Source organism: Panicum virgatum, chromosome 3K (assembly GCF_016808335.1).
Source record: "Panicum virgatum strain AP13 chromosome 3K, P.virgatum_v5, whole genome shotgun sequence".
Taxonomy (NCBI): Eukaryota; Viridiplantae; Streptophyta; class Magnoliopsida; order Poales; family Poaceae; genus Panicum; species Panicum virgatum.
In genome coordinates, this window is record NC_053138.1 from 17,436,604 (window position 1) to 17,462,775 (window position 26,172).

Consider the following 26,172-nt stretch of genomic DNA (forward strand, 5'->3'; position numbering starts at 1 on the left):
AAATGCAAAGAGCAAACTTTGTGCCCTGGAGCTGGATATCAGATGCTACCTGATCAGCATACGAGTTCTAGCACCTTCGTCAGGGAAAGATCTGTCCCACTCCATAGACCAATCTAAGGAGGAGCTGAATGGAATGAGCCACAACGTTTCGCCCCTGGTTCCGATGCTATATGAGGAGAGTCTAGCATATTATCGCACTCCCAATTTCAAGCTAGCTTCCATTAATTTATAGCGTAGAAAGTTGCTAGCTGTGCACCAAGTCTCGTTTTAGTTGGTTTCCAGTGTAGAATGTTAAGTGTTTCGTGCCCACAGATTTGGTGAGATGGAATAACATGTATTTGGATCTGCTTTGCCAACTTTATATTTATGGAGTTTATACGGTGTGTTGGCTGTAAAACCGTGCAATATTCTCTCCATGGCACCATAACGTACCAATATTCTTTTTCTAGGACGAACGAAGCATGTACATTTAGTAGAGGGAAAACAAGGAAAAAAAATTCTTACATTTATACGGTGTGTTGGCTGTAGAACCGTGCAATATTCTCTCCATGGCACCATAACGCACCGATATTCTTTTTCTAGGACGAACGATGCATGTACATTTAGTAGAGGGAAAACAAGAAAAAAATTCGTACATCAAGAGACTCACATCAGTATCCAGGTTTACTTCTTTCTGGTGCATTCTTTTAGTTCCTCAGGTTCCCATAGGCCACAGGGTAAACGTTGTTCGTTTGTATGGAGCTTGTTATGTATCTGGATGTGATTTTGTCCGTATAAGTTGTCTAGCAGTGGGTAGTCCAGTAGCATTTTTGAAGCTGACACATATTTCCTCTACTATAAACAAGTTAGATTTCGTGAGAAGCCCGTTCGTCCAACTAAAACAGACAAGCTCAGAGGTGGCAAGGTGCCAGACTAAAGATCACAATCCAGGAGCTGGCGGCTTGCAGCCAGGTATGAGGTGGCCAGTGATCAAACGACAGAGACGGGGTGCCGGTGGACGTCGAGGTTAATATCAGCTTCAGCGTCGAGCAGGTGCAAAAAACGGACTGACTGGTTTATGTGTCCCATACATGAGAAGCTAGCCAAACTATAGCAACATACGCTAACAAAACCGGTGCTAAGATCAAATCAGAAATCAGCTGAACAGGTAGGAGTTTGATAACAAAGTTACCTCTACATACATGTCATAATTACAAATACAAAACTGAACCGAATATCCCAGCCAAGATAAGATTCAAGATCCGCCCAGCAGAGAGCCAGAGACAGGGCATGCGCATCTTCTAGCCATGAAAGCAGATTCCTGCAAGATTGACCATCTGAAGTTCCACACTGACTTCCACCAAGGCCGAACTGACCTATTTTGTTCATGTTCATCTCTAGATGTAAGCCTGAAAGTGATACATGATTCAAATATGTTGTAAAACTCAATCGTCTGCGCTGAAATGGTAACTAGATAACCAGAAAAATATTGTGTTCAGATTCAGTATGATATGGCATTACAGGGTTGTTTGACTAAAGAAATGTTTCCGTCGGCTATTTGAACAGCCTTATCAATCTGATCCCTTCAATTTCCTAGGCCTCTTGGATTGGGGTGGTGACGGAGGCGGATCTATAAATCTTCCAGTGTTCTGGCAAAAATGATTTGAGATGAAGTCTTGAAATAGTTAAAAACATATATAAGATGAATCCATGTAGCAGATGATACTAGATTTCCAACAAATCCTCTGTAGTCTAAAGTAGAAACTGTAGAAATAGTAAGGATGCATCAATTCAAAGCCGTGCATACACTAAAAAACAAAGCACAGTTTAATAGCAGAAAAAGGGAAAGAAACAGCAAACCTTCCGCTTGTGATCCCGTTTGCCTGCTCTTTCACCTGAGGTCACATGAAGCAGAATCGCGAGAAATATTAATATGGAAATACAAGCTCTCATATCGAAGAGGAGCGAAGTACGTAAAACCAAGTCTCTGCTTTTAACTACCTGTAAACCCAACTGTATCAGGGACGAAGGGACGATCAATATCTCTGTTAGAACGCTGCAGATAAATACATTAATTGTTAAGTAGAAAGCAAAAAAAAAAAAAGAATCATTGATGGAAGGGCACTGGCCAGGGAGCATTACTACTACAGAACACAGAGAAACATAATTCATTTTGCACTAGATATTCTTTCCTTCTTTGTTTTTAAGATGGTCCACTAGATATTTGAACCTTGAAGTGCCATGAATTAACATATGTTATCAACATTTTGCACGCTCCCCTTAAGACTTCATGAAGCTCTTCATATCAAAACTTCTATAAAGGAACTATTTGTTAGAGCCACCAAACGCTGCAACAGAATGCAGAAGAGGAAGCCTATTTGCATTACAACATATATAATCCCCAAGGTTTATGACTTCACATTACGTCCACAGATCCACGCCAGCAAAAAGAGGAAAAAAGTAGGTGATTCATATATTACCTTAGGAGTGCTTGGTGCCTCCGTGAAGGAACTTTCTCGGTTAGCTAAAACTTCTGCCTCTTTATTTTGCAGCTATTATATAAAATCCAAAAGAGAACTGTTAGCTGAAGGGAAAAACTTAACACAATTAAATATTTTTACAGATATTCTCGGTTTTCTTCCTTTTTAGTGGAATTCAACAGGCACTTCCAAAAAAGATCACAGATAGAGAATCAACAATTTTGCAACCTAAATAGATTAAAAGCAGATGTAAACTACTAACGAACCTGGAAGTCTAAGTCTTAAAATAAGTACCTGCTTCTGTAAGTTAAGCAATGTGAGTATCTCGTACTGCAATTCAAGATGTTCTACACAAACTGCTTTCGTTGGAACCTTAGGCTTCAAATTCACCTACCAAAAAAATGTCGCTTGCTCAAATACATTTTTGCTATACATGATTTGCTCAAGTGTGCATAAAGTACAGGACAAACCCCTAGATCTTGTAGTGTTTGATCAACCCTTTTGATAACTCTAAGGCCAGCTGAAGCACTTGCTGCTTGGACCATTTGATCAAGCGCATGGGTTCTCAAATACACTCGAAGCTGAAAGAGAAAGTATAGAAGTCAAATGCACATGAAAGAAAATTATGAAGACAGAAGTATCAATCTTTATATGGTGCATTGATAGACACTGCAGTTAACACAATAAAAGTGACCAGTAGTCACTAGTGGCATATTTATAATAGTAACACTAAGAGTAGCCATCTTCACAGAATGTATGAAACTCAGAATTATATTCATTTGGAAAAATAAATATGATCTATGTATGTAAAATTGCACATTTGAAAGGAAGCACAGACCGCTTAATTCCATGAGAATGCAAGTGGAATGATTAAGAATTGCACTAGCCGACAGTAGTATAACATAATACAGTTCTAACATGCAAATGCATTATTTTTCTACCTGATTACCATGTACAACTGGATATGGCGATGGCGTGCCATAGAATGCAGGAAAAAATAGATTTACAAATATGGCAGTTTAAAATATAGATCTGTGCGTTTCAACACAGCAGCACCTTTAATGGAAACATGAATAAATGCCAATGTGATGTATGCATTTTCAAAAATACCACCAGTTGTGCGATTGATATTTGAGCCCCTACACATGGCATTCATCCGAATTTCATTGTATTAGTACCTTAGTGGGATAAAATATTAATGTAACCTCACTGCCCGAGAGAACACTATCATAAAAAATTAGGGTGGTACACTGATATCTCAGATACAGAATGCAGAAATCAACATTGAAGATACATAAACTGAGTCTGGAATTTAAGTTGATGTATTCACCTTCAAAGTTACTGAATGGTGGTCACACAAATGCTGAATTTAGGAGTTGTGATTTAGATGAGCACAGAAAAATGAAATGTCAACTAATCAACTAAAAGACTTAACACGAACTAGTTTCAGAATTACCGCTCGTAGTGAATTAGGTATGGAGCTGTTCGCTGCTGTATTTGGATGTGTTAGCGGTGGATGAGTGCTACTCAAGGGAGATACACCATCAACAGGAACCATTGCATTATAAGAGCTCGAAGGCATGCCAGCTTCATCCACAGTCTACAAAGTATCAAACAATTAGGCATCCGAGAAGTCATAGCATTAACATCAAGCAAAGTCCATTTTATCTAACAACGATTGAAAGTTTGAAACAATAAAGGGAGTTAATGAAAAATACTGCGCCCACACGTCAGCATAAACCTGAAGTGCCCAAATGGTAAAAGTGATATTTAATTGAGCAAAAAAATGAAAATCTTGGTGATTTGCCATTTAGTTCTTCACAAAAAGAAAAGAGACACTTATATCCCCTACCCTAAATACCATACAGATTACAATTAGAAGCTCATTGCCTAAGATTACTTTTGTTATACAACATATAGATTCACATGCATTGGTCACTCACTTTGCTAGCAGCACGGGATTCCATAATGCGTTTTGCTTCTGCCAAAGTCTGAAAAGGTAGCACATGGCAGTCAGATGCACAACAATGGTAACTGATAGACTGAAAATTTCAGCTACTTTCTCACCTCAGCATCCTTTCGTTCTTGCTGTTTAGTTTGGGAGAGAAGTGCTGATAGTGCACGCTTCCTCTCAGTGTCATGAGCAGCATCATAGCTATCCTGAAAACAAATGCAGTAAACATATGTCACTACAGGACAAATTTATTTTAACACTGAACACTGAAGTAGTTACTTTCAGGTAGGGAAGAGAATTAAGCACTACCTTCACAAGGGGGTTCCCAGAAACATCATCAAATGACCGGGCCCTATGAATTAGTAGAGTCCGAGAAACTGCAAAAAATAACAACAATGAATATAGAGGTAAAGTATAAGACATAAACTGAAGTGGTGGAAATACTACTAGATTCTGCATGCATGCTTATCAGTAGCAATTAGTTGAATAGGTGAATAATAAGACATGATGCCACAAAACCTCTGGTAACATTAAATAATGCAAAGAAAGGCATGCCTAGACAAGTTTACGGCAAAAAAAAATGCAACGACATGCTTAGAAATTTTATTCATCATTTCAACAGAAGTAAAAAGAATTTATAGGTGGGTGGTTTAGACAATATATGATAAAAGATGGTGTAAAAAAATCTTCTCCACATGATTAAAAGTTACACTGATGACTAATTGCTTGTAAATTGAACGACAGATGGAATAACCAATCACAATTCACCAATGCGGGGCTCCTTAGCATATAAATTGCATGTATAATTGATTTCAGTATAAAGCAGGACCAAAAGCCTTCGGTCTAATGCATCTATGAAACATAGAAGGCTAGAAACGGGAGAATTTCAAAAGCAGATTCTATTTGACCACCGAGATATCAAGATTAAACTACCAGAATAGTAGCGGCTCTTCAGATCTTCCACACTGCGAGAAGTTGGAAACCTATCTGCTATTACTATGAAACGAAGGTCAAACCGTTCACATAATTCAAATAGCTGGTCTGTTTCCTCCCTACTCCAAGCCTGAAATAGATACACCAAATATTTATTTTAGACCTTCGGAATGAACAGTGAACAAAAAACATTGTAAAAATTCAACACCCTAAAAATCAAAAAATTTATGAATATCCAAAATGACTGCTGATCAAAATCATACATATGGTCCATTGGTTCTATTCTAGAAATACTTATGTTAAAGTAGACGAATTCCTGAACAATAACGTGTACAGCAAGGCACAAATGACTGAAAAATTCAGAAATCCTAACATAATGGTCGGTGATTAAACCAAGAGGCCTTCAGCAAAGAGGTCCTACCATCACCAAACTTCTTTTCTGTTTTTAAGATTTGTAACTAAATAGTATGTGTATTTAATACCTTATGATGTTCCAAAAGCAGAATATGAAAGCTTTCATTTATGAATTAAGTAACTTCAAAAGACTTTCGCAAGGGTGGGTGTTATCCCTACCAGATCAACTGGGGTAGGACCACCGCCCACCGCCAAATATGAATAATATGTTAACCAGCATGACGCGCTAACTAAGACAAATATAGTAGCTTGGTAAAATCAGCACAATGTTTTTATCAAACAGATGTCTAAAATTTATAGGATATAACTATGCAAAAGCTATTCAGATGGGAAAGAGAGCTACAGTAATTCACCACTAGTAATACAGCTCCAGAAAACATAACATGAACATTTGTAAAAGGCAAAATAGCCATTTTAGTCCCCCAACTTTATTGCAAGGGTCAAATTCATCCCTGTACTTTTAAATTGGCCAATATAGTCCCTCAACTTTCATTTTAGGGTCATACCCGTCCTTATGCTGATATTATACTCCATAATAACATGAGATAAATGCAAAAAATCCTTTTTACCCTTGGCTTATTCTTCCCCTCCTAAATGTCCACTCTTCATGCGCCCGCAATACAATGCGATGCATGGATAAATAAAATTCTATGTTTCAAATTTAACACTTGTGATGTTCAGCTCCTAAATGCATTGATGCTCGTGCCACTACATTGGTTTGCGTAGCTAAATATTTTTTTAGTAATAATAAACTGTTGAGGAATTTTTTTAGAAGGGGAAGGAGACAAGGGTAAAGAGGACTTTTTGCACAAATCTCATGATATTGCGTAGTATAATATAGCACAAGGATGAGTTTGACCTAAAAACGAAAGTTGAGGGACCATATTGGCCTATCTGAAAGTTGAGGGATGAACTTAACCCTCAGCTCAAAGTTGAGGGACCAAAATGCCTATTTTGCCTTTGTAAAAGGCTAGATTGGCTCTTTCCTGGATTTTAACTGTGGACAAGAAGAGTAAATATCATAGAAATAAATTAGATGCTAAATTTCAGACTTTTATTGTAACTAGTACCTACAGGATCAATTAAATACTTCTCGTACTCCTCATCCGTGTATTTAAGAATATCCACTTTCTGCAAAAAGAAATGATAAATAAAAGGCAGAATAAGCCCCAGGTTTTGCAAAGGGAAGGCTTGCTGCTCAATTATACCTAACGTAATATAGTTGTTACCTTATTATATTTTGCAAACTGATAGTCACCAGTTGGTGGAACACCATTAACAACTCTAACCTGAACAATCAAATTGGTGAAGTACAGTTATTAAGTCTTATTATTTTTCAATTTATATCACATTAGTAAAGCATGAGATGCGGACCCAGTGATAGAGTTGAAGGTTGTCAGTTCGCGCAGAGGATGTGAAAGGTAACCACTGCCATGCTACCTGCACAAGATATTACAATGGTCCCGTCAAATCTCCTACAGTGGTCCCATAGCTCCACTAGTGTCAAAGAACCAGATAATATTAGTCATTTTCTGAATTCTATGAGAAGCCCACTGCAAGATGACTTACTTTGCTAGTGGACAACAAATGTGACATTTCACAAATTTGTGGTAAAACTAATGCAAAAAAATTATAACAAAGCATAACACAAATGAATAGGTGCATCAAAAGTCATATTTCTATATAAGCTTAACTCTAAATGCAGTTCTCGCTGACTACATGCTATGATATTCAGTGTAGTCCAGGCTTCATAAAAAAACATATTACATATTAAAATGTGTTAATATATTTAGTTCACTTGACATAAAACAACATGCCAAACAGTACTCATTTGATACTATGCACATGAGGAAATTTAATCTGCTAACACAAAGCCAGTTTTGTTGGCAGTTCAATTTTTGCAGAACTGGCCAGCATTTCAATTTCCCAAGTTCAATTACATAAGCAATGTTCAAGACGATTCTCCAAATGGGCGTAGCTAGCTAAACGCTCGAGCACAATTCAGAGGTTACCCAATTTCCAACAGGTACGAGAAGAATTGTGCTAGCTCACCTTCTCCTTCTCCGCAGCAGGCCGCCGCTTCAGGTGAGATGCCTCGATAGTCGGCATGAGCGGGGCCATTCCCACCCCTCCTGTGAGCGCATAGACCTAGATCTCCAAGAGACGTCAGCACCGCAGGCAAGCAGCGGCGACTAGAAAGAGGAGGGTGAAGAATGGCGTTACCTCGCGCGAGACGCCATCGGGCTTGCGCTGCGGCTCCTTGGGCGGCCGCGACTTCTTCTCCTGAGAGGACGAGAAGGGGGTCTTCGGGAGCCCGAGAATGTCCTTCGCGTCCATGTATACGGCCTCAAGAAGAGGGCGTCGGTGGAGGAATTTAGGGTTAGGGTTTTGGTCAGCACTACTGCGACATGGGAGGGATGCCGGACCGCCGGGGGGTGTTTCGAGCTCGCGAGGCCCGGGACGGGGAAAGCAAACGAAGCATTAATGGGTTAAGTTGCGGGTGCAAACTTCAAAACCGTATCCGGTGCCCATTAACACGTCAGCTGCAATGCTTACCTCTGTTTTGAGACTGACTCCAATGAGAGGTAATTTTGAGAAGCAATCTGAGGATTGCCTCGCGTGTACAGTAATGTAACATGCATGTGTTCGGTCACGTCTCCAACAGCGATAGCACTTCCCATATGTGTCCTCGCGTGGTGCCGCCTGCTCGCCTCCGGCTCCTCTTCCAACGCTCGGTCGTTGTCCACTCCTCAAATGCGTTGCAGGTGAGAGGGCAGGTAATTTTACTTCGCCTCTCTCTTCGAAGGCAAAGTGCCTGCTCCTTATACCTACTCTGTTGGAGACAATTTGGCTACGCACAGTATGGATTGAAGGGGCATATCCGGTTTGACTTTCGTGATGCCAATGCTGTTGGGGTCGGTCTGAAAAGTTTCACATCAGTGTTGTGCGTATTTCACAGAAAGAAAAATGCTTTGGAGTACTCCCTCTGAATATGCACTTTGAGTTTGAGCGAAGCCATCAATGTCAGTGTAAAATTATATATATATATTCTTATAAAAATGTAATTATTGTACTATGAGAGAAGATAAAGTAAAAAAAGTACAACTAAGTTTCATAGTTTGTCTCATTCCTAGATGTATAATAAATTTTGAACTCTAAAAGTATACTTGTTATGGGACGGAGTGAGTATGATGAAGGTCACTAATTAGATGTTAGCATATATACCTAAGGCTAGTCTCAATGGAGAGTTTATGGAGAGCTTCATGACATTAAATATCATCAATTTTGCTCCCATGACAAGAAGAGAGAAGGATGTAGTTTCATGAGATGTGAGGAGAGTTTCATCACCATGAAACTCATAAAACTCCCACTGAGACTGACCTAAAGAGATAGATATGGTACGATTGTTCCTAGACAATTTCGAATGATGCCACACGGTGTTTGCTTGCTAACAGCAAAAGATATCATTATCTTATTAGAATGCTTTAAAGATTGTACTTAATTATAGTTGGTTCATTGATTTTGCTCTGAAACATAAAACTACTCCTAACAATACTAGATGTAAAACTACTCCCTACAATATTAGATTTGAGTCATAACCATGCATCAAAATATAAAGAAGTTTTGTGCACACTTTAATTTTTTTCCTTTTCATGGCAAAGTGCACGCTTCTCCAGAAAACACAGGAGAAGCTAGTGCTAAGAGTAGTATAGTCAGTTTATCCCCATTCTTGATACTTTTGTTCAAGTTGTATGTAGCAAGTTGTATTTCTATCGATAGGTACAACTGGACGTTTACTTCTTTATTTGCGTGAGAAGATTGAGAATGTGACTATAGCTCTTCTTACAAAAGAAGATTATGGGAGATGTACATGTTACTAGTTACTATATATGTGAAGTGATATTACTTAATGTATAATTTTTTTATATGGATTGATAGAACTAGGCATCCAAGTGTCTTGCTATATATTTTTTTATTCAAATATTAATGCCCATCTAATATATCAGTTTATACATGCTATAAGGTACGATAATTTCATATTTATTTGTATATAATGTGCGATATCTTAGAATTCTCTCATAGATGATCAATACAAGGGATGGATTCACGAAGGGAAGCTTGGTGTGCTGATCTCTTTTATGCTTCTCTCTTCCTCTTATCTCCCCCCAGATGTTATACGAGGTCATAAACTTTATAATGCTGGTATAAACAAGGCCATAAATTCCATCACTGCTCACCTCAAAAGTAAAGCGTGGAAGATCAATTCCCCAGAAGAAATAAATCAGGTGAGATTAGGTGGTATGTAAAGGAGGTAGCTTTATTTTTCTGAGCCCTCCAACTCCATAATGAGCCATTATTGAAGCTTATTGTGTATTTGCTTGTTACTTGCATCTGCTGTTGTAAGCAATGAGAGATCATCATTTTGATTCTGCCTAATTTCATTTTCCTCTTGTAAACCAGGTAGCAACCATTTCTGGCAATGGTGAAAAGGAAATTGGAGATTTGATCTCAAAGGCTATGGAAAAAGTTGGAAAGGATGGAGTCATTACTATTGTTGTGAGTGCTGTGTATTTCTTTTTTGTTGTTAGGCTCTTTTTGTGTAGTCATTTTACTGTACTGCGGCTTACCCTTGGAAATTGGCAGGATGGTAAAACATTGGACAATGAGCTTGAAGCAGTACAGGGAATGAAGCTGTCCAGAGGATACATATCTCCTTACTTTGTGAATGATGAGAAGACTCAAAAATGTGTAAGTTGTTCGCGTTTCCTAGTTTAAGCAGTTAAAAGCCAGCACAACAATATCTTAGTTATTTTTCTTTCAGGGAATCTTCGGTTTCCCTGGCTATCTTTGTTTCCTTCGCCCACCACTTCTTTTTCTTGGGCCCTAACGTTGGCAAGGGAACCAAACATGCCTTCAGTTCCTCTTCGAGCTTTGATTTCGTGATTGCGATATGTATGCTGGTAGAAATAGTACACTAACAGGAAACTTAAAGATTGTAGTTTGTTGACTCTTCTATTAGATTTTGTTTGCAAACGTTTCATATGTGTTTACTTGTCCTTAAAGCTGGGGTATCTGGGATTGCTTTTGGCTTATTAAAAGTTTGACAAGAACAGAAAAAAAACATTGATGAGATGCATATAAACAGATAGGAAGATTCCGTATGAATGGTATGAGATTAATTTCACCTATCTATTTTATATTGGAAGGATCGGTTGCTCTAGCCTAAGAGGGGGAGGGGGTGAATTAGGCACTAATAAAAACTTTGACCTATGGCTCCAACTAGTTTGCACAAAACTTAAACTAAAACATGCTATCTAGATGTGCAACTAGGTTGTTCTAGTGTGAAACCCCTATCCCAAAAGAGTTATGCACCCTTTAGCCTTTCCCAACAAGAAACTATTCTATGAAAGTAAAGGCACAAATGTTGCAAGTATTAAATGCGGAAGCTTAAAGAGCGGGATAGGAGATAGCAAACTCTTGATGCGTGTGTTTATCCCGTGGTTCGGTTAGCCACAAAGGCACACCTACATCCACGTTGTTGTAGCACTCACTAAGAGTATTGCTACTCGGCCACCAAGTCTTTTCCGTGAACACAATCACGGTCACCTTGGCCCCGGGTTCCACTAAGGAGCTTCTCCACAAAGGATGGGGGTCTTCACGTCCCCTGCACAAAGTGTCGTCGCCGCTCCACACCAAGTCGGAGGGTCCATGACGTTGCCGGCGAGCTTCACGCTCCAAGGTGCCGGCACACCAAACTCTTGTTTGGTTCACTAGAGAACCACAGCACAAAGGCTCAAGGCCTTGCAATCTCACTCACTAAGAGCTATTATAGCACTCACACTTTACAAGCTAGTGCTAAAAGTTAAGGATATGATCTTGATGCTCTTGTATGGCTTGGAGATGTTCTTGGATGTGTGTGGGATGTTTAGCAATTCCAGCAAACTTCAAATGGCCGGGGTGAGGCGTATATATAGGCCACCAAGTCTTGTAGCCATTGCTCCAACGGTCAGCAGAAAATCTGCGTATCATCGGATGAACCGATGCCTCTGGCAGGGGTAGCGTCGGTTCATCCGGTCACTCTAAGACACGAAGTAGCCATTGAACTTCTGACTGCTGACACAGTGACCATCGGTTGAACCGATGCTTGCCCGTCGGTTAAACCGGTCACTCACAACCTTCTTCTCTTCTGCTGACGTCAATGCACCGACGCAATACTCCGATACACTGTCGGTTGAACCGGTGCTGAAGAAAACTTCTCCTGGGCACTTGACATCGTCTCTGGGACACAGTACGTCCAATGCACCGATGCCCTTTCTTGGACCGTCGGTTCAACCGGTGACTATAGACTGACTTGGCTTCGATTTCCTCCTGCACCAAACATCATAGCGTCGGTTCTTCCGACAAGCGTCGGATGCACTGATGCTTAGGCATCGGTTCTTCCGGTGCTCCTGATCTGAAGAGCCTGATCGGGCCTTACTACGCCTATCCTCTCTTTCTCTTTGTCATCACTTGAACCTAAAAGACTGAGAATGATCATCTTAACAATCATATTAGTCCAAGTGTTGTGTTGTCATTCGATCACCAAAATCACTCGAAATGGCATAAATGGTGCCATGTTCGTTTCATATATTTGTGCAGGAGATGGAGAACCCTCTGATTCTTATCCATGACAAGAAAATCTCAAACATGAATTCTCTCCTTCCAGTATTAGAAATTTCTATCAAGGTATCTTTGTTCATTCATGTCTCAGTTTCTGGTGATGTGCTATGTAAAATTGGTGACATCTGACGAGTGTTAAACTGGTAATTGGTCTATGTAGAATCGCAGGCCCCTTCTCATTGTGGCTGAGGATGTAGAAGGAGAAGCTCTGTCAATGCTTGTACTGAACAAGCATCGCTCTGGACTCAAGGTGATATTAATTATTTCCTTCAGGCCTGATATATACTGTCCTGAAGTGCTTATATCAGCTACTGGACAATCTGTACCGTTGCATGGAAGCAAGTTATTTTCTATCTTCTTTTTTTCTTTTTGAATCAAAGAGCACCCTAGTTTGTAGCACTTCTTCCCTTCTGCACACCATTGAACTATGTCTAATGGTTATCATGGTGAAGCTTATTCACGTAAATTCTTCAACTAATTGCCATTGGTCAATTATAGGTATGTGCTGTCAAAGCTCCTGGATTTGGTGATAACAGAAGGCACAATCTAGGTGATATGGCCGTGATGACTGGAGGAGAGGTTAGCTATTGTTGACCAGTAACCTAAAATTTCATAACTTGAACTACATTTCTTTGACTCAAACTGACTTTGATACATCATTTTGATTTCAAGGTTGTTAGTGAGGAACGGAGTCTCGATCTTGGCAAAGTACAACTACAAATGCTTGGCAGTGCCAAAAAGGTTTGTCAGCTTTCATAAATTGTTGTGCCTGAGGTCAAAACCGTGACATTCTTCTTCACAGGTTACTGTATCTCTTGATGATACTGTCATCCTAGATGGTGGAGGTGACAAAAAGCAGATAGAGGAGAGGTGCCAACAGGTCTCCCATTTCAACTCATTGAATTTCAAGCCATGGATAATACTAGAAGGAAGCTTTTTCACTGGGAATTACATTGTTCTGATGTCCTTGGCAGCTTAGGGAATCTATTGACACAAGCACTGCTATGTTTGACAAAGAAAAGGCTCAAGAGCGTTTATCAAAGTTATCTGGAGGTGTTGCTGTCCTCAAGGTTTGTTGAATATTCAGAAACTGAGGTGTGCGTGAATTTCCTTTTTTGAGTCTTCTTCAGTATGCACTTAAATTGCAGATTGGTGGAGCTAGTGAAGCTGAAGTTGGTGAGAAAAAAAAGATAGGGTAACAGATGCTCTAAATGCTGCAAAGGCCGCTGTGGAGGAGGGCATTGTGCCAGGTTAGAGAACTTTCTCGGGCAATTCGCATCTTATTTTTCCACTTATTTCATAACAACCTAACCTTATATTCATTCTTTGCTTCATGTCTCTTTACAGGTGGTGGAGTTGCCCTTCTGTATGCTTCGAAGGAGCTCGATAAGATTAGCACAGCAAACGAGGATGAAAAGATTGGAGTTCAAATTATCAAGAATGCTTTGAAGGTAACTCCTACTGTGTAGTTTCATGCACTGGGTTATTTGTTTCTTGAACCTATAATGATTCCTCGAATTTCTACAGGCTCCCCTGATGACCATTGCTGCAAATGCTGGCATTGATGGGGCTATAGTCATCGGGAAGCTAATTGAAAAAGATGACCTTAGTTTGGGCTATGATGCAGCAAGAGGTTTGTACTGTTAACTATGTTTGAACAATTCATTCTAAATTTGAGGGGCTCCAGCAAATACCATTCTGTCCCATATGCTGCCATATTTTTTTCCGGCAGCATAGTGATCACTAAATAATTCATGCATTTCGGCAACTTCAGGTGAGTATGTAGACATGACTAAGGCCGGGATCATTGATCCAGTGAAGGTGATCCGCACGGCACTTCAAGATGCTGCAAGGTAACATCTTCAGCATCATTGCCCATGTCCCTTCTTTTTTACAACTAAAATGATCACACTTGTTTACAAAGCTTTATTGCTGCTGTGCAGTGTTTCCTTGCTGATGACAACGACAGAAGCTGCCGTTTCTGAGCTCCCATCAACGAAGGCCAGAATAGCCAGCCGGATGCCGCAAATGAGTGGAATGGATTTTTGAGGACGACTCCACCTGATGTATGATTGACATGTTCTTGGCCAAAGATGGTACTTGGGAACGAACTTTGTTTCCCCGGCGGACACATCTGTAGAGTTTATTTTAAACGAGGTGCAAAGCTGGCACCCAGATGTGGTTTTTGGTGTAGGGCCAATGGTGATGCAATCTGAACTAATTTAGAGCCTTCCATTCTGTAGACTCAAATGTATGGTATGCAACTTGGTACTGTCAGAATCAGCGGAAACTGCGGACTCTTACGAGTTACGAGATCACTTGGGCTGCCGCTCAGTCCTTCTCGACCTCGTCTCCTCACCGAATTCTCATATTGTTTTTTTCCACTTGCATCGATCCTGTTCCTCCAATTGTATGTATCATGCTGGACGCGGCACCGTCTGTCATTGATCACATGTTCATCACATACCAAAGGACGCGCAGAAACCTCACATCGTTTGCTTATACAGTTACACAAGCACCTACGATATATTATTCATTTAGAAATCATTGTTACACGAAGCAGCACCTCAAGACCACAGGGGACGTGACTCATAGATTTGGATCATCTTGAAGACTTTAAGTATATTTCTATAGAGAGCAGACATAAAAGACCACATGAAGAGTAAGATTTGGATCATTTTGAAGGGTTTCTATCCAGACCCGACACAAGCACCTTCTGACAGTATCTCAACCAAGCTCGAAGGTCCTATGCCGTCTTGGCCTCTTCAGGCGACTGGATGAAGCGGGGAACTTCTCCGTTCATCACCCTCCATGGCCCCCAGTAGAACTTGGGCGGCATTATAGGCACGGCCTCACCTGGGTGTTCCTCCCAGTACTTCTCCTGCGAAATTGGAAAATGGGGAGTTAATTTAACACGCGCACGTTCAACGAAGTACGCTCTGATAGCTCAATGCTTGAAGAAATTGATGTTTCTAGAACATCACAAAGCCAGAAACTCCTCGAGCACAGAATGCGGCAAAATCATGTCAAGGGCAGTGTAATCTCAAGTAAAATTCAGAATAGAAATCTGCGGCAAACTCGATTGAGCTAGAAATCGCGGCGGCTTGGTGTGGTTTCCCCGGCAAGCATTCCAACGAGCACCTGATGGGCACTGCAGCGCCGGTGGACGCTGCCGCTGGGAAAGGAGCGAGGGCCAGCCAAGGGAGGATTGAAGAGCCGATGTGATGAGGTTGGCTGACCTTGTAGAGCTGCTCGGTGACGGCGGCACCGACGACGCCGGTGTAGAAGGCGGCGACGTAGGTGCCGACGAGCGGCGCGAAGGAGCGCGGCGGGCGGTAGGGCTCCACCATGTCCCACAGCACCGTCTTCTCCCACTTGTGGAACTGCCGGTCCGCGTACCACCTCCAGAAATGTCTCGACATCGCCGCCGCCTCCCCTCCCCTCTCGCGAGCTCGCGCAATCTGCGACGCGGCGCGGCCTCGCCGCCGGGCGGCTCTGGAGTCGGAGACGTGAGGCTTCGAAATGGGCCGGCGTGTTGGGTCGTGCGGGCTCACAATTAGGTAGTAAGCTCTGCCCGCCTCCACCCGGCCCATTACGGCCCATATGCGCAGTCTCCGCGCCGCGAAAACACAAAAACCGGCTGGTGGTGGAAAAGGGCGGAAAAAAAAAAACGAAAAACTCGCGGTTTCTTGCGCCACTCCGGCTACGCCGCCGCCCGCCGCAGCCGCCGCTGACGAGATGGGAATCAAGGTGAGTGCGGGGGGATCCATCTTCCGTCTCCCTTCCTTTGGATTTCGAGGTTATTGCCTTTCGGAGGCGAATCGATTGATGGGCTCTGCTTCGGTTCGCGCCGGCGGCGTGTGTAGGGTTTGACGAAGCTGCTGGCGGACAATGCGCCCAAGGCGATGAAGGAGCAGAAGTTCGAGAGCTACTTCGGCCGCAAAATCGCCGTCGACGCCAGCATGAGCATCTACCAGTTCCTGGTGTGTTGAGCCACAGACACTAGTCCTCATTTCTTTTTCCTTGTCGTCCTGGGCTTTAGATGACACTAGTTTTGTTTGTGTTTTTTTTATGGGATGATTTCCTGTTCGTATGCTGTTGACTGCTGCTTTTGCGAATGATATGGGTGTTGCTTGGAATGCTACTCTTTTAAATTGGGTTTAGGGTTTAACATTGTTATAAACCTTGTAATGGCTTCTTATTCCAATTGTGCGTGTTTAGATTATGGATAGTTCTACAACCTTTTTTTTAGATGTGCAATTGAACTGGCAACGTTATCCGAGTGATTGTGCAAAAGAGGAGCACTTACATGGGTACATTGTTCTCCCTTTTTCCCTTAGTTCAACTGGGTTGATTAACATTTGCTGCCTCCAAGATTGGCTTGTTAAAAATAAAATAAAAGATGAAGGCAAATTGCATTGATTGCATGTATTCGTTGTGTCTTGAGATGCTACTACCATACCAATTACCTACTGGCATGAAAGTTGGGGCATGTTTCTTATGCTTCCTTGAACAGATTGTAGTTGGAAGAACAGGTATGGAAACTCTCACAAACGAAGCTGGTGAAGTCACTAGGTACATATAAATATATCCTTTCAAGCATGTTTGGTATCTCAAGATGCAGTCACTATGTTTTTAGAGTTAGTATTTTTTAATTTATTATTTGTTCACCAGTCACCTGCAAGGTATGTTCAACCGGACAATAAGGTTGCTGGAGGCAGGAATCAAGCCAGTGTAAACACGATTTCCTTTCCTTTATTTCCACTGTAATCTTTGATAGGAATATGCCATCTAAATGAATCACTTCGTTGTTTGCAGTTACGTTTTTGATGGCAAGCCTCCTGATATGAAGAAACAAGAGCTTGCTAAAAGGCATGATATATTTTTTTTTTCACCCTTTGATTATTCCTATGTTATTTAGAGATTTCCTTAAATCTGTACTTTGAATTCTTATATTGTTGCTAGAGTATACTATTCTTTTCAGATACTCTAAGAGAGAGGATGCAACCAAAGAACTGACTGAGGCAGTAGAGGTAACTGTCTTGATCAAAGTTCTCACTTTTTGGCATCATATTCTTGTGTCAACTTCTTCTGAAAACGGCCCTTGATGTTTCAGGAAGGAGATAAGGACGCGATTGAAAAACTTAGCAAGAGGACTGTAAAGGTAAGTTCTTCATTTTTCTGTCAGTAGGCTTACTTGAAAAGTTCATGGGTGCTCCCCACAGAAGGATTCAAGGTGATTTAGTATATTCTGGAGCACCGTTAGATTCGTTCACAGTACAAAACTACAAATGTCAAAGATAATAAGCTGCAAGTTTTTTCCCCTAAGAGTAAGCTATGGGCTCATCTTGTTCCTCCCCTTTATGAACAGGTCACAAGGCAGCACAACGATGACTGTAAACGACTATTGAGACTTATGGGGGTTCCTGTTGTAGAGGTGAATTCAGTTTTTTAGTTTTCTTTTGTATCATGCCACTATGATGAGTCGGCCTTGATCTAAAGAGTTGACATCTACCTTGTCGAACTAATAGGCACCTTGTGAAGCAGAAGCAGAATGTGCAGCACTTTGTATAAATGATAAGGTACCATTGAGTCTTTTACAAGGACCTGGCCTTCTTGTTTCCACTACTTCCACGTTTTACTTAGTGCTTCTATTTTGCAGGTGTACGCCATTGCTTCAGAAGATATGGACTCCCTTACTTTTGGGGCTCCACGGTTCCTTCGTCATTTGATGGATCCAAGTTCCAAGAAAATACCTGTGATGGAATTTGATGTTGCCAAAGTGTGCATTGTTGTTATGTTCTCAATAATTGCCTTGATGTTGCATATATGTCACCAATTCTTATGTTGCAGGTTTTGGAGGAGCTTGAACTCACCATGGACCAGTTCATTGATTTATGCATCCTCTGTGGATGTGACTATTGTGACAGCATCAAAGGTATCCTATATCAATTCTATAGCATATTACTCCACAATTTAACTGCATTTCTAAAATGCATTTCAAATTTTGCATCTTTGCTTGTCGCATTAGGTATTGGGGGACAAACAGCTCTGAAGCTTATTCGTCAACACGGGTCCATAGAAAGCATTTTGGAGAATCTTAATAAAGACAGGCTAGTTCATTCAAAATATTTGTAGATTTCCTTTGATGTTTTTCCTTTTTATTAACCATCATGGCACTGTACTTTTCATTTGTATTAACAAATGACATTTTCTTCTTTTATTGGCATACCATGTGTTGGATATGTTATTGGTGACATAAGGAAACTGTTTGCTATTTGATTCTGCTTAATTTGTCTGCATGCTTGCTGCAGATATCAAATTCCTGAAGACTGGCCTTACCAAGAAGCTCGACGCTTGTTCAAGGAACCTGATGTTACATTAGATATTCCTGAATTGAAATGGACTGCACCTGATGAGAAGGTACCTACTGACCTTCCTTGCTTACCTTTAAACTCCATTCATACATATTGAATGTACCCATTGCTCCTGCCTCTTTCCAGGGTCTCATAACCTTCCTGGTAAAAGATAATGGCTTCAACGAAGATCGGGTCACAAAGGTATGCACTTTTATTTTGGTTTTCACTGTTCAGTTTCTCCAATCAATTTTGCCATCTATGATTTCCTTGTGTTTTGTTTAGGCCATAGAGAAGATCAAATCTGCCAAGAATAAATCATCCCAAGGAAGGTATCATTGTACATCTTTTACAAAGTGCCTGTGTGCATATTTGTTTGTTGAAGTTGATCTTAATGTAGTAATTGTTGACTTCATGTAACCAGACTGGAGTCCTTTTTCAAGCCAGTTGCTAGCACATCAGCACCACTGAAACGGAAGGTACATTCTACAATGGTCACCCCATCCCTCATGCTTATCTATGATTCTGAGCCTTCTCTGCAGTCATCAGCATGTCAACATATGCATTATGGGAATTTGGTCAATAGAAGCTGGGTCTTGCTAGCCAGTGCTATTGTATGCTATATAGTTGAAATAGGATTTTATGGCCTTGTGCAGCCTGTTTTCCCCTTCAATACTCATAGCAGCGTGTTTTGTTTGAAATCATGTTACTCATTTAACTGCACTATGAGACAGTTTCTTTCTTTCGCACGTCAGTACTTAAGGTCATGAATCTCTGTCACACAAATGCAGGAGACTTCAGAGAAAACAACTAAGGCAGCTGCGAACAAGAAAACAAAGGCCGGTGGAAAGAAGAAATAAGCTTGAATGCTTGATGCGCAATGGAGCAACAGAAGCTGTAGCAGCCAGTGGCCTTCTTACTTAGATTTTTTAACTACGAGCTGTAACTCAAAACTTATCATGTTTTCAATGTTCCAAGCTAAGTAAATTAGTTGTCCTTGAAGAGGAATTGGTGCACCAAGTGACAAAAATTTAGCGGCCAGTGCAAGCTGTAACTCAAAAATCTAAGTTCACTGGCCAGCGGTCAATGTTTTCAATGTTCCAAGCTAAGTAAATTAGTTGTCCTTGAAAAGGAATTGGTGTACCATGTGACAAAAGAAACCTATCATGTATGTTAGTTCGTCCGCTCATGCTTGTACATTTTCCTCTTCCCTTCTGGAGTTTTTATGTTGCTTGCTGATACGCCGAACCTCCTGCTCCTGGGAGTATGTGGTGTGGCCGTGTGGACTTGTCCGGGAGCAGGGGTTTTGTGCTTGATGCTCAGTGTTCCAGTGGATTCAGGCGTGATTGATGCGTTCTCTCTTGTTTGTGAACGCCATGCTCTGCCCCGACCGGCCGTCGTCGTCTGCGATTGTACCTGCGTGAAGCAATCGGTAGCAACCTTTCTGCCTGGCCGGCGTTTGGTGGGCGCAGCGAGTCCTTGACAGCCAATGCAACAGGCATGACGGCGAAAGACTCGACACCGGCGACGGCCGCCGGCACGCATGCATCTGGACCAAGCTGCCGGCAGGGTCCAGAGTCCTTCGACCATGCTTGTACCAGCGGAACGGCCGCGATCACAACCTCCAGACCTTCTCCTGGCTAGAGGCAGGTAGCCTGCGCCGGCGGCGAGACTGCAGGCGTCCTGGCTCACTGGCTGCCTGCCGCGCGCGCGAGGGAGGAGAAAGGCGCAGCTGCTGCGCAGAAGGATGGATCGAGCGCGGGCGCGGGGACGACGTCGCGTGCTCCGGGCGCGGCTGCGCCGGTGGCGAGGGGTGTGGCAGGACGCCCCCTCCAGAAATTTCTCTATTTTCTTTCTCACTGCACAGATCGTATCGGAGTCCGAAACTTCTCGTCATGGTGGCTAGCTTCTTCCTATATCCATATGATTTTTCTCGCGATTTTTGCGTGCCTGTAACCCCATGAAATTGCGATTTCGTTTGGATCTCAGGGTGGACGGTATTTCGTTTAACACATCCAGCCTTCCAAAAAATTCTCTATTTTCTTTCTCCCTGCATAGATAGTACCGGAGCCTGATATGTCTTGTGATGGTGACCAACTTCGTCCCTTGTTTACATGTTTTTTCTCGTGATTTTTGCGCACCTCTGTACCTGTGGAATCGCGATTTCTTTTATCTCGGAGAGCGAAACTTCGTGTGATGTTGACTACTCTCGTTCTACGACCACATAAATATTCTCGTGATTTATGAGCTTTCGTACCTCCGTCAAAATGAGATTTCCTTGGTCGGCGTTTGGTTCATCGGCCAGCCCTGAGCCCCTGACCAGCGCCATGGATTGTTCTTTCACGAGGCAAAGCCATGCCTTGCACCCATACGCTATAGATTATGCTTGCAACTCTCTCGCATGATCCCAAAATTTTACAGCTACCTACGCGTAGTAAACTGACTACAGATCAACCAAAACCAACTGCGACCATCAAAAAAAAAACAGCACTGCGGCCATGGCTGTTCGTCACAAGAGAGCGCGAGACGGCCGGCGGCTGAAGCTATACCAGTGGGCGAGTGGTCTCGGCATGACGCGTTCTACACGCGAACTCGCTCACAGGATGCAGCGACTCCCGGTGGCGATCTCACCAAGGGACCTGAGCGCGCGGCGACTAGTGCTCATCAGCTCGGGGATGCGTGGCTGCGTGCCCGCACCGTCGTGCCGGATGGCTCCGCACCGGCGCGGCGCTCACCACGTCCTCGACTACCAGCGCCGCCGCGCGCGGGGGATGGCAACCGCGCACCGAAGGACATGTTGGTACGGGTTTCGGGCACACTCGTGCCGTCGTGCGTGTGGGGAATCGCCATGGATGGTTCCTCCAAGGGGCGAGCGATCAGCCGATCACCAGACCGGCATGGCGGCCACTGGCAACCTAGGTAGAAGAGACGAAGCTGGCGAGTGGCGACGGCTGCCGGCCTGCTGGGCGGCGAAGCGGGAGCCGCGTGCGTCGTTCGCGGAGGCGCACAGGGACGCGCTGGGCTTTCTACCCTGGCCTATCTCGGCGCGCACCTCCCCTCGAAGCGCGCCCGTGCCGCTCGCGCTCTGCTGTCTGCTCCCTGGGGGGCCAATGCCCCGTCCAGAAATTTCTCTATTTTCTTTCTCCCTGCACAGATCGTATCACAGTCTGAAATTTCTTGTGATGGTGTCTAGCTTAGTCCTATATTCACATGGTTTTTCTCAGGATTTTTTCGCGTCCTTAACCCCGTGAAATTGCGATTTTGTTTGGATCGCGGGGTGGACGGTATTTCATTTACCGTCCACCCCTTCAGAAATTTCTCTATTTTCTTTCTCCCTGCACAGATCATATCGGGGTCTGAAATTTCTTGTGATGCTGAATCACTTTATACCCTATTTACATGTTTTTTATCGAGATTTTTGCGAACCTCTATACCTGTGAAATCGCGATTTCTTTTATCTCGGGGTGGACGGTATTTCGTTCACCGTCCACCCCTCGCAGCAATTTCACCTTTTCCGCCCTCCCGCTACAGATCGCTTCGGACAGAGAAATTTTGTGTGATGTTGACTACCCTCGTTCCCCGATCACATGATTTTTTTCATGATTTATGCGCTTCCGTACCTCTGTCAAATCAAGATTTCCTTGGTCGGCGTTTGGTTCTTCGTCCACCCCTCACCAGCGCCATGGACTGCTCTTCACAAGTTGAAGCCATCGTCTTGTCTTGGAGCCAAACGTTAGAGATTACTCTCGCAACTCTCTCGCGTGATCTGATCTCATAAACTTTCAGCCACGTACGTGTAGAAAACTCTTGGCGACAGTGGAAGCGCTCGGCTACATCAACCAAGCTGCCATGGCGGCACGCACGGCGGCCATGGCGGTTCCGGGCACGAGAGCGCTGAGCGCTCGACGGTCCGCAGCTGGAGCTTACTAGCGGCGCGGAGTGGTCTCGGCGTGACGCGTTCTGCACTCGGACTCGCTCACAGGACGCGGCGGACGCCCCGGCGTCGGACTCGCCGAGGGACACGAAAGCGCGGCGAGTGGTGCTCGGGGATGCGTGCACGCACCGTCGCGCCCGATGGCTCCGTGGTCCGCGCCGCCGCCGCCGCCGCCGCCGCCGCGCTCACCACGTCCTCAACAGCGCAGGCCGCGCGGGATGGCAACGCGCTCCTGACTTCCTGAGGATATTATGCTGGGACGGGTCTCCTGCGCGCTCGCGTCCGGCGGCTCGAGGGGGGTACGCCGTGCTTCTGGGGTGGTCGGTATTTCATTTACCGTTCACCCCCGCGAAAGCTTCTCATTTTTCGTTCTCGCTAGAGAGATCATATCAGGGTCTGATTTTTTGTGTGATGATGCGTAACTGCGCTCCCTGTAGTTGTGAATTTTCTCGTGATTTTAGGGCAACCGAGCCGCCTTAAAACGATGCGAGTTTTGGGATCATGGGGGTGGACGGTATCTCATTTACCGTCCACCCCAGCAGCACTCCACGGACCGAATCGGATCATGAAATTTCGTATGCTGATGGATGTCTCCATGCTCTGTTTACGCGTATTTTTTCGCATCCGCTCACCTGTCAAATCAGGATTTTGTGGATCTCTGGGTGGCCGGTGGCCGCGGCGCGGGAACGTGCGCTACGACGCGCTGGGCTTTCGATCCCGGTCTGTCTTGGGCGCGACGCGCAGTCTCGGCACGCACCTCGCGCTCAAAGCATGTCGCGACGGCGCGCGCTCTGCTTCCTGGAGGCCTGGACCCGGCACCATTGTGCTTGCAGCGAAACGGCCGCACCACGGCGGCCGCAAGCCTATCTCGGCGCGCTCGAAGGCCTCGCGGCGTGCGGTCTCGCCACGCGCGGCGCGCACCTCGCCCCAAAGCGTGCCGTGCCGCTCTGCCGCTCGCGCTCTGCTGTCTGCTCCCATGAGGCCAACGCCGCGTCCAGAACTTTCTCTATTTTCTTTCTCCCTGCACAGAGCGTATCGAACTCTGAAATTTCTTGTGATGGTGTCTAGCTTCGTCCTATATTCACATGATTTTTATCGGGATTTTTGCGCGTCCGTAACCCTGTGAAATTTCGATTTTGTTTGGATCGCGGGGTGGACGGTATTTCATTTACCGTCCACCCCTGCCCTCCCAAAATTTCTCTATTTTCTTTCTCACTGCATAGATAATATCGGAGCCTGAAATTTCGTGTGATACCGATTCACTTAATTCCCTGTGTTACATGTTTTTCCCCGTGATTTTTGCGCACCATAAGACCTGTGAAATTGCGATTTTTTTTTTATCTCGGGGTGGACAGTATGACCGCGGGGCATCGCCATGGATGGTTCCTCAAAGGCGCGAGGCCGCGAGCGATCACAATTCACCAGACCGGCATGGCGGCCACTGGCCACCGCGAGGATGGCGACGGCTGCGGGCCTGCCGGTGGCCAAGCGGCCACGGCGCGTGTAGGCGCGCTGAAACGCGCTGGGCTTTCAATCCCGGCCTGTCTCCGCGCGCAGCCTCGCCACGCACGGCGCGCACCGCGCCGGCGCACGCTCTGCTCCCTTTAGGCCTGGACCGTGTATTGTTCTACTTCCAACGCTCGCGGTCGCGCTCGCGCTCGAGTTCGCATCGCCGACGGGATCACCACCTGGGCGGCTGGGCGGGAGCAAGGGTGCCGAGGACGGCGGCGGCGGCGTCAGGCTCCTGGACGTGAACAGCATTCATCACGGACCGGACCTGGTGGCGCTGACGACGCAGTTCACGGAGCTCCCCTGCCCCCTGCCACGAGGCCACCGACACCGACAGAGGCTACTGCGCAGTGCGCTAGTGACTGCGGCGTGCTCCGAGAACGCGCGTCCCGTGGCGAGGGGTGGTCGTTATTTGCCGACCACCCCCTTGCAGAGATCTTCTTTATTTTCCTTATCCCACCATAGATCGTTTCGCATCCTGAAATCTGATGTGGTGCTGGACAACTTCATCCCCTGTCTACATGATTTTTCTCGCGATTTTTGGGCATCTCTAGCCCTGTGAAATCCAGAGCTCTCCGGATCTCGGGGTGGACGGTATTTCGTTTACCGTCCACCCCCTGCAGCAATTTCACCTTTTTCGTTCTCCCGCTAAAGATAACTTCGGTGAGCGAAACTTCGTGCGATGATGATTAACCTCGTTCCCCGATCACTTGAAATTTCCCGTGATTTATGGGCCTCGTTAACTCCGTCAAATTGAGATTTTCTTGGTCGGGGTCGGCAGACATGGAGTGTTCTTCACCGGGCACCGGACAGGGCATGCTAACGGCGAGATGCTGCTGATAGGCAAGCGGCCTCGGGGTGGCGCGTTCCGCACACGGGACGCGCTCGATGACACGGGACGCGCTTGGCAAGAACGCACAGGGAGAGGCATCCAAACCCGCCGCCCGCCGGACGATGCCACGATGAGACAGTGCTCGCGCGCGTCGAGACCACGGGCCGCCGCTGGTCACCTGCCCGGCGGCGTCCCGTGTGTCAGGGAACGGCGCAAGCGGGCTCGCGAAGAGGTGCCCGCCTGCGTGTTCATGGTCCCAAGGACGATCTCCCTTTCGCGCCCACACCCCGTGCGAAGAACAATGGATGACACGGAAGGCGCGTCGTGCACCTGCTAGAGCCGGTGGTGACGGTTTCGCCAAGGAACCGGGCGCGGCGGAGCGTCGTGCTCGGCTTGCATGAGGGCGCCGCGAATCTGAGGACATGGTCGTGCTTGTGGCCTTATACACGACCGTGTGCACGCGTCCGGCGTCGAGGGGTAGCCCGTGCCCCGTGGTTCAGAGGGTGGACGGTATTTCATTTACCGTCCACCCCGGCGGAAATTTCTCGTTTTTCTTTCTCGCTCTACAGATCACACCGTAGCCTGAAACTTTGCACGATGATGCGTAACTGCATTTCCCTTGTACGTGAATTTTCTCGTGATTTTAGCGCATTCTAACCGTCGTAAAACTGCGGTTCTTGGGGTCCCGGGGTGGACGGTATCTCAGCAGAAGCTTCTCTTTTTTGTTTCTCACTCCAGGGATCGAATCGGATCCTGAATTTTTGCAGGCTGGTGAATATCTCCATGATCCCTTCACGTGCATTTTTGTATGATTTTTTTGGCGTCCTCTCAGCCATCAAATCCGGATTTTGTTGTCTCTGGGCGGTCGGTGGGGGCATCGCCATGGATGGTTCCTGAAGGGGCGCGCGGTCACCACTCACCAGACCACCATGGCGGCCCCTGCGGTTGGAGATACGAGGCTGGCGACGGCTGCCGGCCTGCTGGGCGGCCAAGCGCGCTCGACGACCTCAGCGTGCTCGATCTCAGGCCTCGCACCCCGCGTGGTCTCGTGATGCACGCCGCGCGCCGCGCCTCCGAGCGTTCCGTGCCGGCGCCGTGTGCTGTGCTCCCCGGAGGCCAGG

At 45.0% G+C, this 26,172-nt stretch overlaps 3 protein-coding genes and 1 pseudogene across 7 annotated transcripts; 2 read left to right on the forward strand and 2 right to left on the reverse strand.

Moving 5' to 3' along the window:
• Positions 1-1,006: 1,006 nt before the first annotated feature.
• LOC120697982 (SWR1-complex protein 4-like) lies at positions 1,007-8,257 on the reverse strand. Of its 4 annotated transcripts, XR_005684634.1 has the most exons (17): positions 7,984-8,233; positions 7,813-7,908; positions 7,135-7,200; positions 6,990-7,049; positions 6,835-6,891; positions 5,347-5,476; positions 4,723-4,790; positions 4,527-4,619; positions 4,403-4,450; positions 3,916-4,059; positions 2,930-3,040; positions 2,754-2,849; positions 2,460-2,531; positions 1,981-2,035; positions 1,840-1,874; positions 1,501-1,628; positions 1,007-1,388 (listed from the first exon to the last, which is right to left on the reverse strand). XR_005684634.1 is itself a non-coding variant. In XM_039981389.1 (16 exons), the coding sequence occupies exons 1-16, from the start codon at positions 8,095-8,097 to the stop codon at positions 1,377-1,379; spliced, it is 1,257 nt and encodes a 418-aa protein (XP_039837323.1). In that variant the 5' UTR covers positions 8,098-8,234; the 3' UTR covers positions 1,007-1,376. The 4 variants fall into 4 exon arrangements, 3 of the variants coding, with proteins under 3 accessions (XP_039837323.1, XP_039837320.1, XP_039837322.1); XM_039981389.1 differs by lacking the exon at positions 1,501-1,628 and having other exon boundaries at positions 7,984-8,234; XM_039981386.1 differs by having other exon boundaries at positions 1,028-1,628; positions 7,984-8,257.
• A 1,710-nt stretch (positions 8,258-9,967) lies between these two features.
• Positions 9,968-14,765, forward strand: LOC120697983 (annotated as a pseudogene). The gene is made up of 14 exons (XR_005684635.1): positions 9,968-10,046; positions 10,222-10,317; positions 10,405-10,509; positions 12,400-12,486; positions 12,581-12,670; positions 12,919-12,999; positions 13,093-13,161; positions 13,223-13,300; positions 13,395-13,490; positions 13,569-13,670; positions 13,768-13,871; positions 13,948-14,053; positions 14,195-14,273; positions 14,364-14,765. The product of XR_005684635.1 is annotated as a chaperonin CPN60-2, mitochondrial-like (transcript).
• Positions 14,766-14,896: 131 nt separating this feature from the next.
• Positions 14,897-16,028, reverse strand: LOC120697985 (uncharacterized protein At4g29660-like). The gene is made up of 2 exons (XM_039981391.1): positions 15,660-16,028; positions 14,897-15,301 (listed from the first exon to the last, which is right to left on the reverse strand). The coding sequence occupies exons 1-2, from the start codon at positions 16,011-16,013 to the stop codon at positions 15,167-15,169; spliced, it is 489 nt and encodes a 162-aa protein (XP_039837325.1). The 5' UTR covers positions 16,014-16,028; the 3' UTR covers positions 14,897-15,166.
• A 3-nt stretch (positions 16,029-16,031) lies between these two features.
• Positions 16,032-19,975, forward strand: LOC120697984 (flap endonuclease 1). The gene is made up of 17 exons (XM_039981390.1): positions 16,032-16,170; positions 16,287-16,403; positions 16,937-16,995; positions 17,095-17,154; positions 17,239-17,292; positions 17,405-17,453; positions 17,537-17,584; positions 17,792-17,857; positions 17,952-18,002; positions 18,083-18,202; positions 18,274-18,358; positions 18,452-18,533; positions 18,735-18,843; positions 18,924-18,980; positions 19,062-19,108; positions 19,201-19,255; positions 19,568-19,975. Exons 1-17 carry the CDS (start codon positions 16,159-16,161, stop codon positions 19,634-19,636), a joined length of 1,140 nt encoding a protein of 379 aa, XP_039837324.1. The 5' UTR covers positions 16,032-16,158; the 3' UTR covers positions 19,637-19,975.
• The last annotated feature ends 6,197 nt before the right edge of the window (positions 19,976-26,172 follow it).